Below are 20,796 nucleotides of genomic sequence, written 5' to 3' on the forward strand. Positions count from 1 at the left end.
CGCATGCACCACACCGGCCACTAACCAACTAACTACATGCACGCCCACGCACAGCATGCATTGACTGAATGGCTAGACGACCCCTACGCGCGTGCAGCTATTTGTTGCCCGCTCCCGCGGACGGCTAGGCCAAGACTAACCGGCTGTGATCAACATTAATGCTTATATAGGTGGTGATCTTCTGTCGGACCATGACGATGTCCGAAAGCGTGGGGAGAGCGGGGGAAAGGAGGCGGATGGGGGTTGCGGCATAGAGAGGGAGCTGGATGGGCTAGGTTTGGGGGACGTCTGCCCGCTTACATAGCCGGGTCTGGCCTCGAGCGGCGAGCGAGGACGGCACCACGCGGTGTTCACACCGCGGTGACAGACGAGACGTCTGTCAGAGTGCTGGGTTTTCGAGCGATTCCGCATGGGACCCCATCGTCGGTCCTACGTGGCGGACGTGCCCAGGCCCAGGCGCCCCCAAATCCGCCCCATATTTAGGTTGAATATGAGAGGTGCCGTTCAGCTCAGGTGTCTGAGGTCCATTTGAGACGCCAGGCTGGGTCATATTTTCATGACCGCTCAGTGATCGGGCAGGCTGTCAAGACGTTTGAGACCGGTTTGGGACGTCCGGCTGTTGTTTCAACCATCGACCTCCCTCTCAGCCTGTCTAGCCACCCAAAGAGCAAACACTGCCGAGTCACTTTTGGGTGCAACCCTGCACTCGTTGTGCAAATCTCACCACCTCAAGGCTCAAACCACGGATGCTCGCCACCATGACGTGTTACTATTGGTTGATGACCCGTGACTTAAATCTCAATCCAGCGTGGCTGCCCCTACACCAGATCAAGCTGCGCAGATCCCCAAACTGCTATTGTGGCCCTCGCTGCTGCAAACTAGCAACGCCACACCATGATCTCCTCGCCCACCACTGGTGGATCAGGATGCCATGCGCAGATTATTCGAGTTAGATTGAGCACCACCATGCATGCCATCGGTGGGACGAGGGGAAATATTGTCATCGAGCCTTGAAACCACTAATTATTGCATCCATTCCAATAAATAAAACAATTTAGCTACACATTAGTCAGCTGAGTTTCGAATTCGGGGTTAGTTGATTTTTTAATGAAGGAAGGAGAAGGCTAGAGGGATGGCCGGCGGCGGTGCAAGACCGGCGGTGGGGGGTGGTTTCGGGAAGGGCGGGGCGGCAAGGTGGCGCGGGTCGGTGGTTAGGCTGGTGGTGGTTGGCGGCTCAAGGAAGAAGATCCGCCGTGAGGTTGAAGAAAAACCGTGAGCCGTTGATTTTGCATCCAACGATTCACGGAATCGACTGACCCCAATTTTTTTCGAGCTGACTGATATCTAGCAAGTAGCAACGCCCGATGTTGGGTGCTCACTTAAATCAATGTAGACTTATTTCTTATCAGTTTAACATTTTAGGAGAAGAGATTAAGAAAATAATCCGGATAAGATGAGATAGATAGAGGAAAGAGAATAATATATTTACTGAGATGCAATGTACAAATAATATCATGGAAATTTACAAGGTCAGCTAATAGCATGATGAGCAGATTCTACTGATATAGAATGTCGATGTATGTGCAATCATCATTGCTATCGAAACTACATTTCTCAAATAATATGTCCTAACCAAAGAAAGATTCTAGTGATATACTACTACGTAGTTAACATAAGATCCATCCAATCACTTAATCAGGGTTTCCAGTGGGATGTATGCCCAGCTATAATTGCTATGGAAACTACGTTTCTGGATGCAACATCAAGTTGGCTAAAACGAAGACCATGTTCGTCCCCATGTGTGCGCGCATCATATCGCCGCCCATCACATGCATGGTGTCCATACACACTCACGTAACCTACCAACTCCCACACGGATCGGGTGATGAAGGAGAGCCACTGGACTAGCTAGGTCTGGACCGGATCCCCCATCGCCTTAAAAGGGCCGGCGCCGGTGTGGGAGAGGCAGTCACCACCACCAGCTACCATTGTCAGCAAGTGACCGCGCGAACCTCGTGGGTGTGCGTGGACGGCGACTTGCAAAGCAGGCAGGCCGTAGTGATGCCAGAGCCAGAGCCGGAGCCGGAGCCAGAGCGTGGGGAGTCCCACTGTCAGCGCGAATCCAGGCAATCCACTATTTTTGTAGTAGGTATTGGCGACCGGGGCGTCAACGCCGAGAGAGAGCACACGCACATACTCCATATATACGAGCTAGCTAGTAGCTACTGGCCATAGTCTCTCTTGTCCTAGCTAGCTACCAAACCTCACGAGCATCATGGCTGGCGGGGACGAGCATGAGCATAACGCGCCGGCTCGGCTGGAGAGCATCCTGACGGACACGTCGGCGCCGCTGGCGGAGCGCGCGTGGGCAGCGGGTTTGGTCGAGCTCCGGCTGCTGTCGCGGCTGGCGGCGCCGGCGGTAGTGGTGTACATGATCAACTACGTCATGTCCATGTCGACGCAGATCTTCTCCGGCCACCTGGGGAACCTGGAGCTCGCCGCCGCCTCTCTCGGTAACACCGGCGTCCAGACCTTCGCCTACGGCCTCATGGTACGCGCTGGCACTCCTCCGCTCACATCTCTACGTCGTTGGTTTGAGATAGATGCACGCAATGCTTGGATCAGGACCGCGGGTGGGTTTCTCCGGCCGGCCGCCGGCGTGCATGGATCCCATGCTCGTTGAGAGTTGAGAGCAGCACATGTTGATGCTCGGTAGGTCTTTGAAAGTTGACGCTTGACACAGCACATGCTCCGACGGTCGTGGATCTTGCAGGCATGCAGTAGTCCCCGGCTCAAGCTGGTGGCCACAGATCAAACCCACAGCTTAGATTAGACCAAGTAGTACTATTATTGTTTCCTGTTACAGTAAGTAGCAATGTTTTAAATAGCCGGCTATAGCTCCGCTATAACCCGCTATATAGCCTTTTCACTAGGGCCGGGTGCCGCTAAACGGTTCCATGTACAAATAGCTCGCTATAGCCTGCTATAGCCCGCTATAGTTCCGCTATAGCTGATTTTGAGGTCCGCCGCTATTTGACAATAACCCGCTATTTAAAATATTGGTAAGTAGTGGATTAGATTCTGGTAAGCCGCAGATTAGATTGGTGGGAGTAGATTCTTGTCGATCGTTATTAGTAGGGCTGGATCAGGAGTACACTAGTGTCTTTCGCGAGAGATCTATGGCACATGGCAGGCCTACTTGGCACAAGCCAGTCATTCATTCATGGCGACTTGGCACTGCCCCCGTGGCCCCGTCCTGCCTACTCACTTTCTAGCTGGGCCGTCTCCTTGCCGTGCACATGGCGGGGACTGAACCTGGTCGAATGCGACGTGTGTGCCTCTCCATCCATCCATCCATCTCGTTGGTCACAGGGCAACCTGGTCTAGCATCGGCGAGGGCATGGGAGAGATAATGTCGATCGGGAATTCGGGATGTACACTGACGACTGTGACCACGCTAAATAAATGCATGAATCGCCGGTCGATATGAGGGTTAGATATGGATGGTTTGGTTTCTAGCGGTCGCTCGCTAGCAGCCGCAACAATTATAACTTAGGGAGGATATTCTCCTCTCTTAATTAATGGCTAGGTGATGGCCACAGCCCACCCACTGCTTAGATCGACGGAGCGTGACATAGATGTTTCCTACGTACTACAATATATTGCATGGTTATTAGTGGGGTTATGGATAGAGTAGGGTCTCTACGGTTGGCAGGCCTATTGGGCACAAGCCACTGACTCGTGGCTTGTACTCCATCCGTAAACTAATATAAAAGTATTTAGATCACTACTTTAATGATCTAAATGTTTTTATATTAGTTTACAGAAGGAGTATTACGGATTTGAAGGTACCCCGTGGCCCGTCTTGTACGTGTGATGTGTGGCAGGTGTGAAATGACCAAAATCGACTTGCCACCTCCCATACTAGTTCCGTCTATGATAATTGTACTGCTCTATAATTTTTTATAAGACGTTTTAAGAGTGCATGACAGTGTCAAAAAACATCTTATATTAAGTTTGGGAGGGATAGTTTTCTTTAGAAAAACTGTAGGAATCTGTTGTGCAGATTTTATTAATTTCTAGATAAGTACTTCCTTCGTTCCAAAATTCTTGTCTTAGATTTGTCTAAATACGGATGTATCTAGTTAAGTTTTAGTGTTAGATACATCCGTATATAGAGAAATCTACGACAAGAATTTTGGGATGGACGGAGTACTAGTGTAGTGTGTTCAGTTAAGTGAAGGCATGACTTTTCTTTTTGCGGGTGAAGTGAAACCTGCCATATCAGCCCCTTCATTTTTCCCAAATCCTAAGCTGAGCACGCCGTACGCGAGGTGAATATATATGGTTTTTCATGATGGTCTATTTCTTATTTCTAAGCAGAGCATACATATGCTTGTCTAATGACGTGACATGTCCCATCAATCTTTGACTCTTGTCGTCCTGTTTATATATTCTCCTCTCTCTCGATCAATCAACCAATCAATTGATAGCGTATGTAGGACAAGAGCCAATCTCATTTGATTATGGGTGAGAGGTTGATGGATTGATATGCCTCGTCGGCACCTATACGTCGCCCTACTTTAAAAAGGTCTCATGTCATTTTCGATAAAGGCATTTTATTATAACTTAAAATTTAGCATTGGACGGATTCATATCCCATGTCATTTCGAATGTTTGTCCTCTAATCTGAACTCTAAAGTACTATTTCGACCCCACTTAGTTGTAGTACGAATCATGATGCAGTAGCTGTCAGCTCATTAATTTTCCGAGGACGCTGCACATAAAAGGGAATCTGGACTCAGGGACCGGATGCACCTACTCTGCAATCATGCGAGACACAGATTATATGTGGCTTTGAATTTTCAATGTGCTTACTCTCTTGAGATTGATAAGTCACCTTGGTTGTTGATCAACAGTTTCACTGTTTAATTTCCATTTTTTTTCCTTGAATGTTTTGGTGTTATTTATCTTATTCCTTATTTGTTAATTCATTAGTCTTAAAAGCTATTTTGTTTGTTTCACATATTATTGTACAGTTTACTTAGTGTAATACTACTGCTATATATAAGAATCTGCCTGGAAACCGAGCAAATCAATCATAACGGTGAACCAGTTGAAAATCTTTCCTTGTTTTCTTGAAAGCACTTGCACATGCTGTTTTCCTAAGAAACATACAAAATCGTTCTGCAAGTTATGTAAGAAGAATAATTAGAGGACATGGAGGGAGCAATATGAAACTCATAATGATGAACTTGATTAAGAGCGGTGAAGCTCCATGAAACTCTATTAAGTTTGTCATGAGGCTGTACCTAAAAAAAAGTTTGTCATGAGGCACACAATATAATAAGCCGCTTTGAATTTCAGTGAGCTTCTTGAGATTCATAAGTTTCCATTCTTGTTGCTCAACAGTGTTTCTTCACTGTTTAATGTCCATATTTGTGTTATTCAGTACATTTTTCCATATTTGTTAATTAATTAATTTTGTCAGCTATTTTGTTCGTTTCACATGTTTTTGTACATTTTACTTAGTGTTACACTGCTAGTATAAGAAGTCTACCTGGAAACCTGGAAAATCAAACATGTTTACATGCTCTTTTCTATGAACATAGTACTAAACTGTTTTGCAAATTATCTAAGATGAAAAATTAGAGGACATGGAAGGAGCAATATGAAACTCATAATGATGAATCTGATCAAGAGGGATGAAGCTCAATGAAACTTCAAATGAAGACAAAAGAGGAACGGAATTAATGGTGTAGTGCCACAACACATTGGACGTGGGTAGATCATTGTGAACCATAATCACATTCCATATTCTGAAAAATAATAAGCTCATTTCAGTTGTCCCCTTCCTTTTTTTTGCATGTAGTCCTAATTTATCCTAAATCTAAGGTACAAGTTAGCTAGGACGCAGTTTGTGACAATCCTAACAATTATGACATTACGTGTTTGCAGCTGGGCATGGGCAGTGCAGTGGAGACCCTCTGCGGTCAGGCCTACGGTGCACACAAATACGACATGCTCGGAATCTACCTACAGCGCTCCATCATTCTGTTGGGCTTAACCGGCATACCACTTGCTGTGATGTATGCCTTCTCGGAGCCACTCCTCTTGTTGATGGGACAGTCACCGGATATAGCTCGTGCCGCGTCGATCTTTGTGTACGGCTTGATTCCTCAGATCTTCGCGTACGCCGTCAACTTCCCCATTCAGAAGTTCCTACAGGCACAGAGCATCGTCCTGCCAAGTGCTTACATCTCCACGGCAACGCTCGTTCTACATGTGCTGATGAGTTGGGTGCTCATGTACAAGGTTGGCCTTGGGCTGCTCGGTGCCTCTTTGGTGCTGATCGTGAGCTGGTGGATCATGGTTGCCGCGCAATTTGTGTACATCGTCGTCAGCCCGACATGCCGACACACGTGGACGGGGTTCAGTTGGCAGGCCTTCTCCGGTTTGCCGAGTTTCTTCAAGCTCTCCGCTGCGTCTGCCGTGATGTTGTGCCTTGAGACATGGTACTTTCAGGTGCTGGTGATCATTGCTGGATTGCTCCCCAACCCTGAGATTGCCCTGGATTCCCTCTCTATATGGTGAGTATCATTGGACATTAAGTCTTACTGTTGTTCCCAGTAATCAATCTTCAGAGTTGGCGCTGATTAAATTTCATGTGTGCGTTTGGCCGGTACAGTATGACGATTTATGGTTGGGTGTTCATGATCTCCGTTGGGTTCAATGCCGCTGCAAGGTTCGCAAGTCTATACTCAAAGGCCTTGATAAACATTAGCATTACTTACTTACAACTAGGTAAGTACTCTAACTAACGAATTGATACGTTTTCACTTCAGTGTAAGAGTGAGCAATGAGCTTGGCGCTGGCAACCCCAAGTCTGCATTTTTCTCTGTGTGGGTCGTCACCGGGCTCTCTGCAACAATCTCTACCATCCTTGGTATCGTGATTCTCTGCCTTCGCAACCACATCAGCTACTTGTTCACAGATGGTGAAGCAGTTTCAGGTGCGGTGGCGGATCTCTGCCCATTTCTCGCCGTCACGCTGGTTCTCGGTGGCATCCAACCTGTACTGACAGGTAATTTTAGACACTTTCTACATGAAGAACAAGTGATTTCTTGATTCTCGACTAGTCTGTTAGTACAAAATTATGGAAAGAGTAGATGGCAGGTGCATTATTAGAAAAATAGGAGCCCATTTCTGTTTTGTTTAACGTTACAATTCATGTGCACTTTCACTTTTTTAATTCAATCTATATTTCTTTCATATACTATATCACTAAGCTTCCTAGGATTGGAGGCCTCACAATCAATTGAGGTCTCCAATTGGGATTTGGTCACCCAATTTTGACCGGGTCAACAATTTCTCAAAACTCTATCATTTTTTATACAATACGCTATGTTTTCTGGTTTTTAAATCTTCACAATTAATTGAGGCTACAATTTGAAATTGGGTCACCCGATTTTGACTGGGTCAACAATGGGGCTCTCCCATTTAATTATTTTAATTCTCTATATTTCCTAATTTTAAAGCTCTTTCATTCAATTGAGGTATTCAATTTTGGATTTGATTCACAATTTTGATCGAGCCAATAATTTTTTCAAATCAATCAGCAACAACCGGCCTATAAAAACATATCAACCCCTCGCAAACTCCCATTCCTTAGAAAAAAGCACCACCATGTGATACTATAGCGCCAATGCAATACATGCAACCACTGATGAAAAAATATCCCCGCATAAATATGGGTTGATTAGCGGATAGCACAGAATTACACCGCGAAAGGCCCACCAAATAACCGCATTCCACCAGTTTCAAAATATAAGGGTTATTACGTTTTTGGAAAGTCAATTTCTTTTAACTTTGACCAAGTTCAGAGCGAAAAATATCAACATCCACAATATTAAACAAAAAAATGTAAATTCATTTCATGATGAAGCTAATAACACCCATTTGATATTATGAATTTTGATATATTTCTCTATAAATTTGATCAAACTTAAAGAGGTTAGACTTTTCAAAAAAAATACACCATATATTTTGAAATGTAGCGAGTAAAGAAATTTAAGAATCCCAACAAATTCAACGGCGCGGCAAAGCGCACCCAACCCTTCTAGTAGTTACTAAATTAGAACGTACAATAGTATTGCGAGATGACCTACACCTATATTTGAAATGACTGTAGACTCTTTCATATTTGTGGGGCAACTACGTCATATGTGTTAAACATATCTCCAATTCACTTATAGTGCAAAATTCTCTCCCAAGTCCAGGCTAGTCCTTTATAGTTCTATCATGTTTTTTAGGACTATAGTAGGTTTCCCTCCCGTGGTTTTACTAGTTTTTGTAGTATTATGTACAAGAAAAGAATGTGATACTATCTTTTCGCATAGGAAAGGGAAATAGAAAGAATTGATACTACAAGATGTAGGCCCTTAGGAAAAAGAGAATGAAGGTACAAATGAGGGAAACGTGTCTATCATGTTTTGAGATGCAAATTTTTCCATACTGAGATAACACATATTTTAGGGATATAGTAGGTTTTCATACCGTGATTTGATTAGTTTTTGTATTACCAAAATACAAGAAAAGAATAGGGTATTACATGGTGTAGGCCATTGGTGCAAAAAGGTGAAGGTACAAATGAGGGAAACAATTCTACTATGTTTTGTGATGCATATTTTCTCTCTTGAGATACCACATATTCAGAATGATTATGATTTACTAACATGTATGGAAACATCAGGTGTTGCTGTTGGATGTGGATGGCAGAAATTTGTTGCTTACGTGAACGTCGGCTCTTACTACATAGTAGGTGTCCCACTTGGTGTTGTTCTTGGTTTTTTCTTCAATCTCGGCGCAAAGGTGATTGATCTATCTACGAAATTTTTCATATATGTTCCGTGATGGCAATATATTCAGTTATGTGTTCTAACGTATGTTGGTGGAATTGTATGCCTACTTGCAGGGTATTTGGGGTGGTTTGATTGGGGGAACGGCCTTGCAGACAACCATTCTGTTGTGGGTCACCATAAGAACTAACTGGACGGAAGAGGTATTCCTTGTTATTAAACCTTTTGTGCAGAAAGTTGAATTTACATTTCCATTATTTTGTACAAAAGTGTAAATGATGAATCCTAAATTAACTCCTTGATGACCATGGATACAATCTAGCTTTCATTGTCCCCATATATGTTGTCATTAATGTAACATGCACACATGTTGCTTGTTCATCACCATTCCTCCATCACATGATTAAGAACCTTCTTGAGAGTATGTGCTTGATGCAAACTGATCAAAGATATGTGTTGAAAAAAAATACACTACATTACTGTATAGGTTAATTTTTCTACATTCTCCAGGTAGAGGAGGCACAGAAAAGGTTGAACAAGTGGGATGAGAAGAAAGAGCCCCTCCTTACAGGCTTCAAGGACAATAACTAATAAGTAGGTCAGTCTAGAGATGTGTGTTTCCATCTCAACAACACATAAGCATGCTGGTTTCGAGACTCGTTGTCGGTGTGGGGTGGGAGGGACTGATTTCAGGTGTTTTAAATCTCACATAAATTTATGTCCTGATTTGGATGACATGCCAATTATAGGCTTTTCAGTATATATTGTAGTCTTGGTTGGCATGTTACAGCTTTCTTTACTTCGATTGTATCTATGTTCTTGGTCTTTCCCTCTTTCTTGTAAGGCCATTATTTCGTGACTTTGTAATACATTTTGTAATTAGCTGGACTATATGCATACATGACATTGGACAAGCAGGTAATGAAAAGAGTGAAGTTTTGAAGACTGGGCTCCGATGAGCCTGGAATTTGGATATCTTGAAAAAAGACTACATTATATTATTTTCTTCTTCCTATGCACACATGTTGGGAGACGCCTTACTTGACATTGCGTGCGTAACCCTTCATCACACATATGTACGTGCACTACCAGCCAGGCTGCAGACAGTGTGATTAACCGGCTAGCTACCTCCCACGATTGCAACTTGCTAATCCAGCAGTTTCACTTCCCAAATCCAATAGCACACAAGGGGAGGGGTGATTTGCAAGTCACATTCTCGCACTGGCAGAAAAAATAATCTCTCATGCCGCAAAGGTCTATGGTCAGTTTCATTAGGCTATACTAAGTGGTAGCTCTTTATTGCATTTGCTTCGATACAAATTGTTTTTCTAGCGCCTTCTATAGTGTTACATGGTCGTAGCTATGAATTTAGGGCAAGGGCATGTAAAATAGGGTCACATTTATTTAATATTCATATCACCAAAGAACTGACATGACTATAATATTCTCCCTGATGGCTTCATGAGTATGGACGATGGTGATCAGGTGGATCCGAATCATGAACAGGAGGGCGTAGAGTCTCCACACGATGCACGAACGCACAAGGTGACAAATTCAAGAAAAAAGAACAGGCTTGGCGCCATGTAGTTCTCGTGGGCTACACACGGGGGAAGGGGGGATAGTCACTGCCACATCTCGAGCTTTATCCTCAACATCTCCCGTCGTTGCCGTGGTCGGCTCCATGCAGGCCATGCCCTAGGAGGCACCACGCGATGGTGGGGCCTCTCTTTCTCCATCGCCCGTTGATGTTTCCTTGCTATATTACGAAAAATATTGTTGGACCCACAAGATCAAGGATTTGTGGCAATTGGCAAGAGAAGGATTATCCCTCACCGGGAAGAAAGCATATCAATTTGCAGAGTTCTTCTATGAGTCCAATGATCAGCCTTGCTTTCAACTAAGAATCTTTGTCATTGGTCCCTGACTTGTCTAGCGAGGGTGTCAACCTCACTAGATTCGCTAGTTACCAGGATTAATGTATCCGCGTGTGCGAATGAATTTGTATGCAAATGTAACCGATTTAGAATATCAAAAAACAGAAAATGTTAAAAAGATATTGTATTTATGAGGAAAAAAGGACCGAGATCCATACATTCACTAGTGACATTTCTCCAAATAGCATAGGCATGGTAATCAAATTGCAATTTCGTATCGGTAAAATTGCAGTGTTTATGGTTAATTATACATGTCATGATTGCATGTGGCCATTACGTCCTTATATCGATAAACTGCTTAAAAGCATGCACCTATAGCTAATACTCCATTCCAAGACCAAAATTCTTCATACATCTGAAAGTATTAGCTCCACACCGAGGCAATTAGCTAACTATCTTTTTATTCTCAGTGACAATAACACAATACAAAACCCTTATCTCTTACTTTCACCGAGATAGACTACTTGCAAGGTTAAACCCCAACCAATGCACATGACTCCCTCTTCAAGATTATCCATCTAAATGGGTCAAGAAATAAACTAATAGACCGGAGAGCATGCACATCTTAAAAATGCAGCACAGAACCGAAACAAAGAAAAAAAATCATATATAATCAGATCATAAAAGTGACAATTCATCACACCGCAATAAACATACCAAGATTACATCAATCTGATCACAATCATGTTACACCGATCTTTGCATTGAAGAACCTGAGGTAGTAGAAGCCACATAATTACTATTATGGACACATAGTCACATAACTATTGTTATGGACCCGTAGTACACGGATGACTACTCACATGGTCAAACTTAAAGGTGTTGTATATGTATATACACAAGGTTGATGAAGAAAGCTCAATGATGACATTAGGTGTTGTATATGTTAGCATATTTTTCTACCAGCTTAGTCAAACTTAAAGGTGTTTGACTTAGCACAAACCTTGTTGCACCTTACGTTTCATGTGTGCATGTGGCGAGAATATTCTACTTAAAAATATCTCCTAACTTAAAAAAACACTAAAGTTCTGTCATTTGGTTTTCCTTCATCTAGCCTTGTAAATTCCACACTCCTTCTTTCTATTTTGATTTTCTTTCCTTCCATCTCTGCTTTGTCCATCAATATTTTTTCTGAAACCGCCTCAATTGTCACACCTATTATTGACTTATCTAATAAACTTGAGTTTTATTTGGTATGTCAATAAAGTTACTAAATGAGTGTTTATCAAATAAAATTCTACTTTTTTACACAATCACAATAATATGGGCAGGCTACTATAATATTTATAACATATCACAATGCAGGAATAATTATTTATCAGTCCCTCTTATCCAAAATAAATTTCATATTTTTAATTCAAATTTTAAGTAAAACCACGACACTTATTTTGGATCGGAGGGAGTATAAAATAGCATTTTGACATGGTTTCCAAGTTCCAAATTCTGGGCTCCTATCCAAAACTTCACACCTGTTTCTTTACCTGATTCAGCATCATGCCAAGCTAATTACAAATGTATTACAAACTCTCCAAATAATGGCCTTCCAAGAAAGAAGGAACAACCAATAACTTCAAGACAATTCGATGAAAGAAAGATGTGACATGCTAACCAAGACTACCGTATGTACTAACAAGCCCATCACTGGCGTGTGACGCGTGTCATCCAAAAAATGAGGCATAAACTCACAGATATCTACGTGAAAATAAATAGACCTGAATTCAGCCCCTCCCACCCACGCCGACGGCGAGTCTCAGAGCCAGCACACTTCTGAATCGGATAACTGGAAACACAAATCTAGACTGTGATACGTCTCCGTCGTATCTACTTTTCCAAACACTTTTGCCCTTATTTTGGACTCTAACTTGTATGATCTGAATGGAACTAACCTAGACTGACGATGTTTTCAACAGAATTACCTTGGTGTTGTTTTATATGCAGAAAGCAAATATTCTCGGAAAGTCCTGAAACTCCACGGAATACCTTAGAAAAAATAAAATAAAAAATCCTCGCCAAATATGAAGACCAGGGGGCCCACACCCTTTCCACAAGGGTGGGGGGCGCCCCCCCTAGGGCGCGCCCCCCTACCTCGTGGCCCCCCTGTTGACCCTCCGACGCCAACTCCAACTCTATATATTTGCTTTCGGAGAGAAAAAATCAGAGAGAAGAAATCATCGCATTTTACGATACGGAGCCACCGCCAAGCCCTAAAACCTCTCGGGAGGGCTGATCTGGAGTCCGTTCGGGGCTCCGGAGAGGGGGATTCGTCGCCGTCGTCATCATCAACCATCCTCCATCACCAATTTCATGATGCTCACCGCCGTGCGTGAGTAATTGCATCGTAGGCTTGCTGGACGGTGATGGGTTGGATGAGATTTATCATGTAATCGAGTTAGTTTTGTTAGGGTTTGATCCCTAGTATCCACTATGTTCTGAGATTGATGTTGCTATGACTTTGCTATGCTTAATGCTTGTAACTAGGGCCCGAGTGCCATGATTTCAGATCTGAACCTATTATGTTTTCATGAATATATGTGAGTTCTTGATCCTATCTCGCAAGTCTATAGTCACCTACTATGTGTTATGATCCGGCACCCCCGAAGTGACAATAATCAGGACCACTCCCGGTGATGACCATAGTTTGAGGAGTCCATGTATTCACTATGTGTTAATGCTTTATTCCAGTTCTCTATTAAAAGGAGGCCTTAATATCCCTTAGTTTCCAATAGGACCCCGCTGCCACGGGAGGGTAGGACAAAAGATGCCATGCAAGTTTTTTCCATAAGCACGTATGACTATATACGGAATACATGCCTACATTACATTGACGAACTGGAGCTAGTTCTGTGTTACCCTATGTTATGACTGTTACATGATGAACCGCACCCGGCATAATTATCCATCACTGATCCGGTGCCTACGAGTTTTCCATATACTGGTTTATGCTTATTTACTTTCCCGCTTTTACTGTTACAATCACTACAAAATACCAAAAACTTTACTTTGCTGTCTTTACTTTTGTTGCCGCTACCACCACTATCATATTACTGTGCTACTAAACACTTTGATGCAGATACTAAGTTTCCAGGTGTGGTTGAATTGACAGCTCAGCTGCTAATAGTTGAGAATATTCTTTGGCTCCCCTTGTGTCGAATCAATAAATTTGGGTTAAATACTCTACCCTCGAAAACTGTTGCGATCCCCTATACTTGTGGGTTATCAAGACCTTTTTCTGGCGCCATTGCCGATGAGCATAGCTCTATTCTTTGAGTCACTTGGGATTTATATCTGCTAGACACTATGAAGAACTTGAGAGATCCAAAAACTAAGATCTATCCCTCAACTACGAGGGGAGATAAGGAACTGCCATCTAGCTCTGCACTTGATTCACCTTCTGTTATGAGTAAGTTTGCGACACCTACATCTGCTTCCGCTATTCGTTCTGATATGTCGCATGTTATTGATGATGCCACTTCTACTATACATGATACTTATGATGAAACTGCTTCTATGACTGATACTACTGTGCCCCTTAGTGAATTTCTTGAAGAACAAATTGCTAGGGCTAGAGAAAGAGAAATTGATGAAACTGAATACGATGATGATAGTGATGATGAAAATATGCCTGTTATTCCTGAAGGTTATCTTTTTGATAAAGATGCTTCTTTAGCTATTTTAGCCTGCAAAGATAGATATGAGCTTAAAAGGTTATTAATTAAATGGAACAAAGAATCACTTAAAGATAAAATGAAACCTGATCCTGCTTTTGCTACTTCACCTATATGTGTTCCTGATAAATATTATGAATTCTCTGTTGATCCTGATATAATTACTTTGGTTGAATCTGATCCGTTTTATGGCTATGAATCTGAAACTGTTGTGGCACATCTTACTAAGTTAAATGACATAGCTGCCATGTTCACTAATAATGAGAGATCACGTTACCTCTATTTACTCAAAATATTTCCGTTCTCATTAAAGGGTGATGCTAAGATATGGTTTAATTCTCTTGATCCTGGTTGTGTGCGTAGTCCCCAGGATATGATTTATTACTTCTCAGCTAAATATTTCCCTGCTAATAAGAAACAAGCTGCTTTGAGGGAAATATACAATTTCGTGTAAATTAAAGAAGAGAGTCTCCCACAAGCTTGGGGGAGGCTTCTCAAGTTACTTAATGCTTTGCCTGATCATCCTCTTAAGAAACCTGAAATACTTGATATCTTTTATAATGGACTAACTGATGCTTCCAGAGATTACCTGGATAGTTGTGCTGGTTCTCTTTTCAGGGAAAGAACACCGGATGAAGCTGAAATTCTATTGAATAATGTTGGGGAACGTAGCAATAATTCAAAATTTTCCTACGTGTCACCAAGATCAATCTATGGAGTCATCTAGCAACGAGGGAGGAGTGGATCTACATACCCTTGTAGATCGCGCGCGGAAGCGTTCAAGAGAACGGGGTTGATGGAGTCGTACTCGTCGTGATCCAAATCACCGATGATCCTAGCGCCGAACGGACGACACCTCCGCGTTCAACACACGTACGGAGCAGCGACGTCTCCTCCTTCTTGATCCAGCAAGGGGGGAGGAGAGGTTGATGGAGATCCAGCAGCATGACGGCGTGGTGGTGGAAGTAGCGGGATTCCAACAGGGCTTCGCCAAGCGCTGCGGGAGGAGGGAGATGTGTCATGGGAGGGAGAGGAAGGCGCCAGGGCTTAGGTGTTGCTGCCCTCCCTTCCCCCACTATATATAGGGCCAAGGGAGAGGGGGGGCGCAGCCTTGGCCCTTCCTCCAAGGAAGGGTGCGGCCAAGGGAGGAGTCCATCCTCCCCAAGGCACCTAGGAGGTGCCTTCCCCCTTTAGGACTCTTCCTTTCCCTCATCTCTTGGCGCATGGGCCTCTTGGGGCTGGTGCCCTTGGCCCATATAGGCCAAGGCGCACACCCCTACAGCCCATGTGGCCCCCCGGGGCAGGTGGACCCCCGGGACCCTCCCGGTGGTCCCGGTACGTTACCGATAAAACCCGAAACTTTTCCGGTGACCAAAATAGGACTTCCCATATATAAATCTTTACCTCCTGACCATTCCGGAACTCCTCATGACGTCCGGGATCTCATCCGGGACTCCGAACAACTTTTGGGTTACCGCATACTAATATCTCTATAACCCTAGCGTCACCGAACCTTAAGTGTGTAGACCCTACGGGTTCGGGAGACATGCAGACATGACCGAGATGACTCTCCGGTCAATAACCAACAGCGGGATCTGGATACCCATGTTGGCTCCCACATGTTCCACGATGATCTCATCGGATGAACCACGATGTCAAGGACTTAATCAATCCCGTATACAATTCCCTTTGTCTAGCGGTACGATACTTGCCCGAGATTCGATCGTCGGTATCCCGATACCTTGTTCAATCTCGTTACCGGCAAGTCTCTTTACTCGTTTCGTAACACATCATCCCGTGATCAACTCCTTGATCACATTGTGCACATTATGATGATGTCCTACCGAGTGGGCCCAGAGATACCTCTCCGTTTAGACGGAGTGACAAATCCCAGTCTTGATTCGTGCCAACCCAACAGACACTTTCGGAGATACCTGTAGTGTACCTTTATAGCCACCCAGTTACGTTGTGACGTTTGGCACACCCAAAGCACTCCTACGGTATCCGGGAGTTGCACAATCTCATGGTCTAAGGAAATGATACTTGACATTAGAAAAGCTTTAGCATACGAACTACATGATCTTGTGCTAGGCTTAGGATTGGGTCTTTGTCCATCACATCATTCTCCTAATGATGTGATCCCATTATCAATGACATCCAATGTCCATGGTCAGGAAACCGTAACCATCTATTGATCAACGAGCTAGTCAACTAGAGGCTTACTAGGGACATGGTGTTGTCTATGTATCCACACATGTATCTGAGTTTCCTATCAATACAATTATAGCATGGATAATAAACGATTATCATGAACAAGGAAATATAATAATAATCAATTTATTATTGCCTCTAGGGCATATTTCCAACAAATAATATGTTGACAAATGAAAGTAATTGGGCACCTCCTGAGCCAGCTCCTGAGCCAACTCCTGCTCCAATTACTGAGCCTATTCCTAAAACAACTCCGAAGAAGAGAGGTGTTCTATTCCTCAGTCCCGAAGATATGCAAGAGGCAAAGAAATCTATGAAAGAAAAAGGTATTAAAGCTGAAGACGTTAAGAATTTACCTCCTATTGAAGAAATACATGGTCTTAATATACCGCCTGTTGAAGAAACATATGATCTTAATTATTTATTTACTGAAGAACCTCCCGATATCCGGACACAGGTAGTAAAGGTAAATTCTCTCTATAGATTTGATGAAGGTGATATCCCTCACTATAAGTCTGCTAGGCAATGCTTTGATGAGTTTGATAATTTTACTGTCAAATAAGAAAATTTCAATGCTTATTTTGGTAGACAATTGAAATATGATTCCGATATAATTAAATACTTGGGTGATTATTGTTGGGGAACGTAGCAGAAATTCAAAAATTTTCCTACGAATCACCAAGATCTATCTATGGAGAGACCAGCAACGAGTAGAAAGAGAGTGCATCTACATACCCTTGTAGATCGCTAAGCGGAAGCGTTCAAGTGAACGGGGTTGATGGAGTCGTACTCGTCGTGATTCAGATCACCGATGATCAAGTGCCGAACGGACGGCACCTCCGCGTTCAACACACGTACAGCCCGGTGACGTCTCCCACGCCTTGATCCAGCAAGGGGAGAGGGAGAGGTTGAGGAAGACTCCACCCAACAGCAGCACAACAGCGTGGTGGTGGTGGAGGAGCGTGGCAATCCTGCAGGGCTTCGCCAAGCACCTACGGGAGAGGAGGAGGTGTCACGGGAGGGAGGGAGGCGCCAAGGGCTCAGGTATAGATGCCCTCCCTCCCCTCCACTATATATAGGGGCAAGGGAGAGGGGGGAGGCGCAACCTTGCCCCTTACTCCAAGAAAGGGGTGCGGCTAAGGAGGGGGGAGGAGTCCATCCTCCCCAAGGCACCTCGGAGGTGCCTTCCCCTTTAGGACTCTCCCCTTTTTCCTTTATCTTGGCGCATGGGCCTCTAGGGGCTGGTGCCCTTGGCCCATGTAGGCCAAGGCGCACCCCCTACAGCCCATGTGGCCCCCCGGGGCAGGTGGCCCCACCCGGTGGGCCCCCGGGACCCTTCCGGTGGTCCCGGTACAATACCGATGACCCCGAAACTTGTCCCGATGGCCGAAACAGGACTTCCTATATATAAATCTTTACCTCCGGACCATTCCGGAACTCCTCGTGACGTCCGGGATCTCATCCGGGACTCCGAACAACATTCGGTAACCACATACAAGCTTCCTTTATAACCCTAGCGTCATCGAACCTTAAGTGTGTAGACCCTACGGGTTCGGGAGACATGCAGACATGACCGAGACGTTCTCCGGTCAATAACCAACAGCGGGATCTGGATACCCATGTTGGCTCCCACATGTTCCACGATGATCTCATCGGATGAACCACGATGTCAAGGACTCAATCGATCCCGTATTCAATTCCCTTTGTCTATCGGTATGTTACTTGCCCGAGATTCGATCGTCGGTATCCAATACCTTGTTCAATCTCGTTACCGGCAAGTCACTTTACTCGTTCCGTAACACATCATCCCGTGATCAACTCCTTGGTCACATTGCGCATATGATGATGTCCTACCGAGTGGGCCCAGAGATACCTCTCCGTTTACACGGAGTGACAAATCCCAGTCTCGATCCGCATAAAACAATAGATACTTTCGGAGATACCTGTAGTGCACCTTTATAGTCACCCAGTTACGTTGTGACGTTTGATACACCCAAAGCACTCCTACGGTATCCAGGAGTTACACGATCTCATGGTCAAAGGAAGAGATACTTGACATTGGCAAAGCTCTAGCAAATGAACTACACGATCTTTTGTGCTAGTCTTAGGATTGGGTCTTGTCCATCACATCATTCTCCTAATGATGTGATCCCGTTATCAACGACATCCAATGTCCATAGCCAGGAAACCATGACTATCTGTTGATCACAACGAGCTAGTCAACTAGAGGCTCACTAGGGACATATTGTGGTCTATGTATTCACACGTGTATTACGATTTCCGGATAATACAGTTATAGCATGAATAAAAGACAATTATCATGAACAAGGAAATATAATAATAATACTTTTATTATTGCCTCTAGGGCATATTTCCAACAGTCTCCCACTTGCACTAGAGTCAATAATCTAGTTCACATCGCCATGTGATTAACACTCACAGGTCACATCGCCATGTGACTAATACCCAAGAGTTTACTAGAGTCAGTAGTCTAGTTCACATCACTATGTGATTAACACTCAATGAGTTTTATGTTTGATCATGTTGCTTGTGAGAGAGGTTTTAGTCAACGGGTCTGAACCTTTCAGATCCGTGTGTGCTTTACAAATCTCTATGTCATCTCCTAGATGCAGCTACCACGCTCTATTTGGAGCTATTCCAAACAACTGTTCTACTTGGAGCTATTCTAAATTATTGCTCCATTATATGTATCCGGTCTCTCTACTCAGAGCTATCCGGATAGGTGTCAAGCTTGCATCGTCGTAACCTTTACGACGAACTCTTTTACCACCTCCATAATCGAGAAAATTCCTTAGTCCACTAGTTACTAAGGATAACTTTGACCGCTGTCCTGTGAGCCATTCTTGGATCACTCTTGTACCCCTTGACTGACTCATGGCAAGGCACACTTCAGGTGCGGTACACAGCATAGCATACTGAAGAGCCTACGTCTTAAGCATAGGGGACGACCTTCGTCCTTTCTCTCTATTCTGCCGTGGTCGAGCTTTAAGTCTTAACTTCGTACCTTACAACTCAGGCAAGAACTCCTTCTTTGACTGGTCCATCTTGAACACCTTCAAGATCATGTCAAGGTATGTGCTCATTTGAAAGTATTATTAAGCATTTTGATCTATCCTTATAGATCTTGATGCTCAATGTTCAAGTAGCTTAATCCAGGCTTTCCATTGAAAAACACTTTCAAAATAACCCTATATGCTTTCCAGAAATTCTACGTCATTTCTGATCAACAATATGTCAACAACATATACTCATCAGAAATTCTATAGTGCTCCCACTCACTTCTTGGAAACAAGTTTCTCATAAACTTTGTACAAACCCAAAATCTTTGATCATCATCAAAGCATACATTCCAACTCCGAGATGCTTACTCCAGTCCTTAGAAGGATCGCTGGAGCTAGCATACCTTTTAGCATCCTCAGGATTGACAAAACTTTTCTGATTGTATTGCATACAACCTTTCCTTACGAAAACTAGTAAGGAAACTTGTCTTGACATCCATCTGCCAGATTTCATAAATGAAGCTAATGCTAACATGATTCCGACGGACTTTAAGCATCGCTACGAGTGAGAAAATCTCATCGTAGTCAACTCCTTGAACTTGTGAAAAACTTTTCGCCACAAGTCGAGCCTCATAGATGGTGACATTACCATCCACGTCCGTCTTCTTCTTAAAGATCCATTTATCTTAATGGCTTGCCGATCATCGGGCAAGTCCACCAAAGTCCATGGATCCGTTCTCGGATTTTATGGCCTCGAGCCATTTATCGGAATCCGGGCCCACCATCGCTTCTCCATAGCTCGTAGGTTCATTGTTGTCTAGCAACATGACTTCCAAGACAGGATCACCGTACCACTCCGAAGTAGTACGTGTCCTTGTCATCCTACGAGGTTTGGGAGTGACTTGATCCGAAGTCTCATGATCAATATCATAAGCTTCCACTTCAATTGGTGTAGGTGACACAGGAACAACTTCCTGTGCCCTGTCACACACTAGTTGAAGAGACGGTTCAATAACCTCATCAAGTCTCCACCATCCTCCCACTCAACTCTTTCGAGAGAAACCTTTCCTCGAGAAAGGACCCGATTCAAGAAACAATCCATATTGCT

General features: G+C 43.8%; 1 protein-coding gene across 1 annotated transcript; it reads left to right on the forward strand.

The window, feature by feature from the left end:
- Positions 1-2,185: 2,185 nt before the first annotated feature.
- Positions 2,186-9,788, forward strand: LOC123059473 (protein DETOXIFICATION 40). The gene is made up of 7 exons (XM_044482039.1): positions 2,186-2,551; positions 5,959-6,590; positions 6,689-6,745; positions 6,846-7,084; positions 8,753-8,871; positions 8,975-9,061; positions 9,369-9,788. Exons 1-7 carry the CDS (start codon positions 2,276-2,278, stop codon positions 9,447-9,449), a joined length of 1,491 nt encoding a protein of 496 aa, XP_044337974.1. The 5' UTR covers positions 2,186-2,275; the 3' UTR covers positions 9,450-9,788.
- Positions 9,789-20,796: the final 11,008 nt, after the last annotated feature.

Source organism: Triticum aestivum, chromosome 3A, assembly GCF_018294505.1.
Source record: "Triticum aestivum cultivar Chinese Spring chromosome 3A, IWGSC CS RefSeq v2.1, whole genome shotgun sequence".
NCBI lineage: Eukaryota > Viridiplantae > Streptophyta > Magnoliopsida > Poales > Poaceae > Triticum > Triticum aestivum.

Excerpts from the sequence above, each read along its gene's own strand:
- LOC123059473 (XM_044482039.1), top strand. The coding sequence starts at position 2,276 with ATGGCTGGCGGGGACGAGCATGAGCATAACGCGCCGGCTCGGCTGGAG. Across the intron at positions 7,085-8,752 it reads CATCCAACCTGTACTGACAG|GTGTTGCTGTTGGATGTGGA; the intron begins GTAATTTTAGAC and ends TGGAAACATCAG. Across the intron at positions 9,062-9,368 it reads GAACTAACTGGACGGAAGAG|GTAGAGGAGGCACAGAAAAG; the intron begins GTATTCCTTGTT and ends TACATTCTCCAG.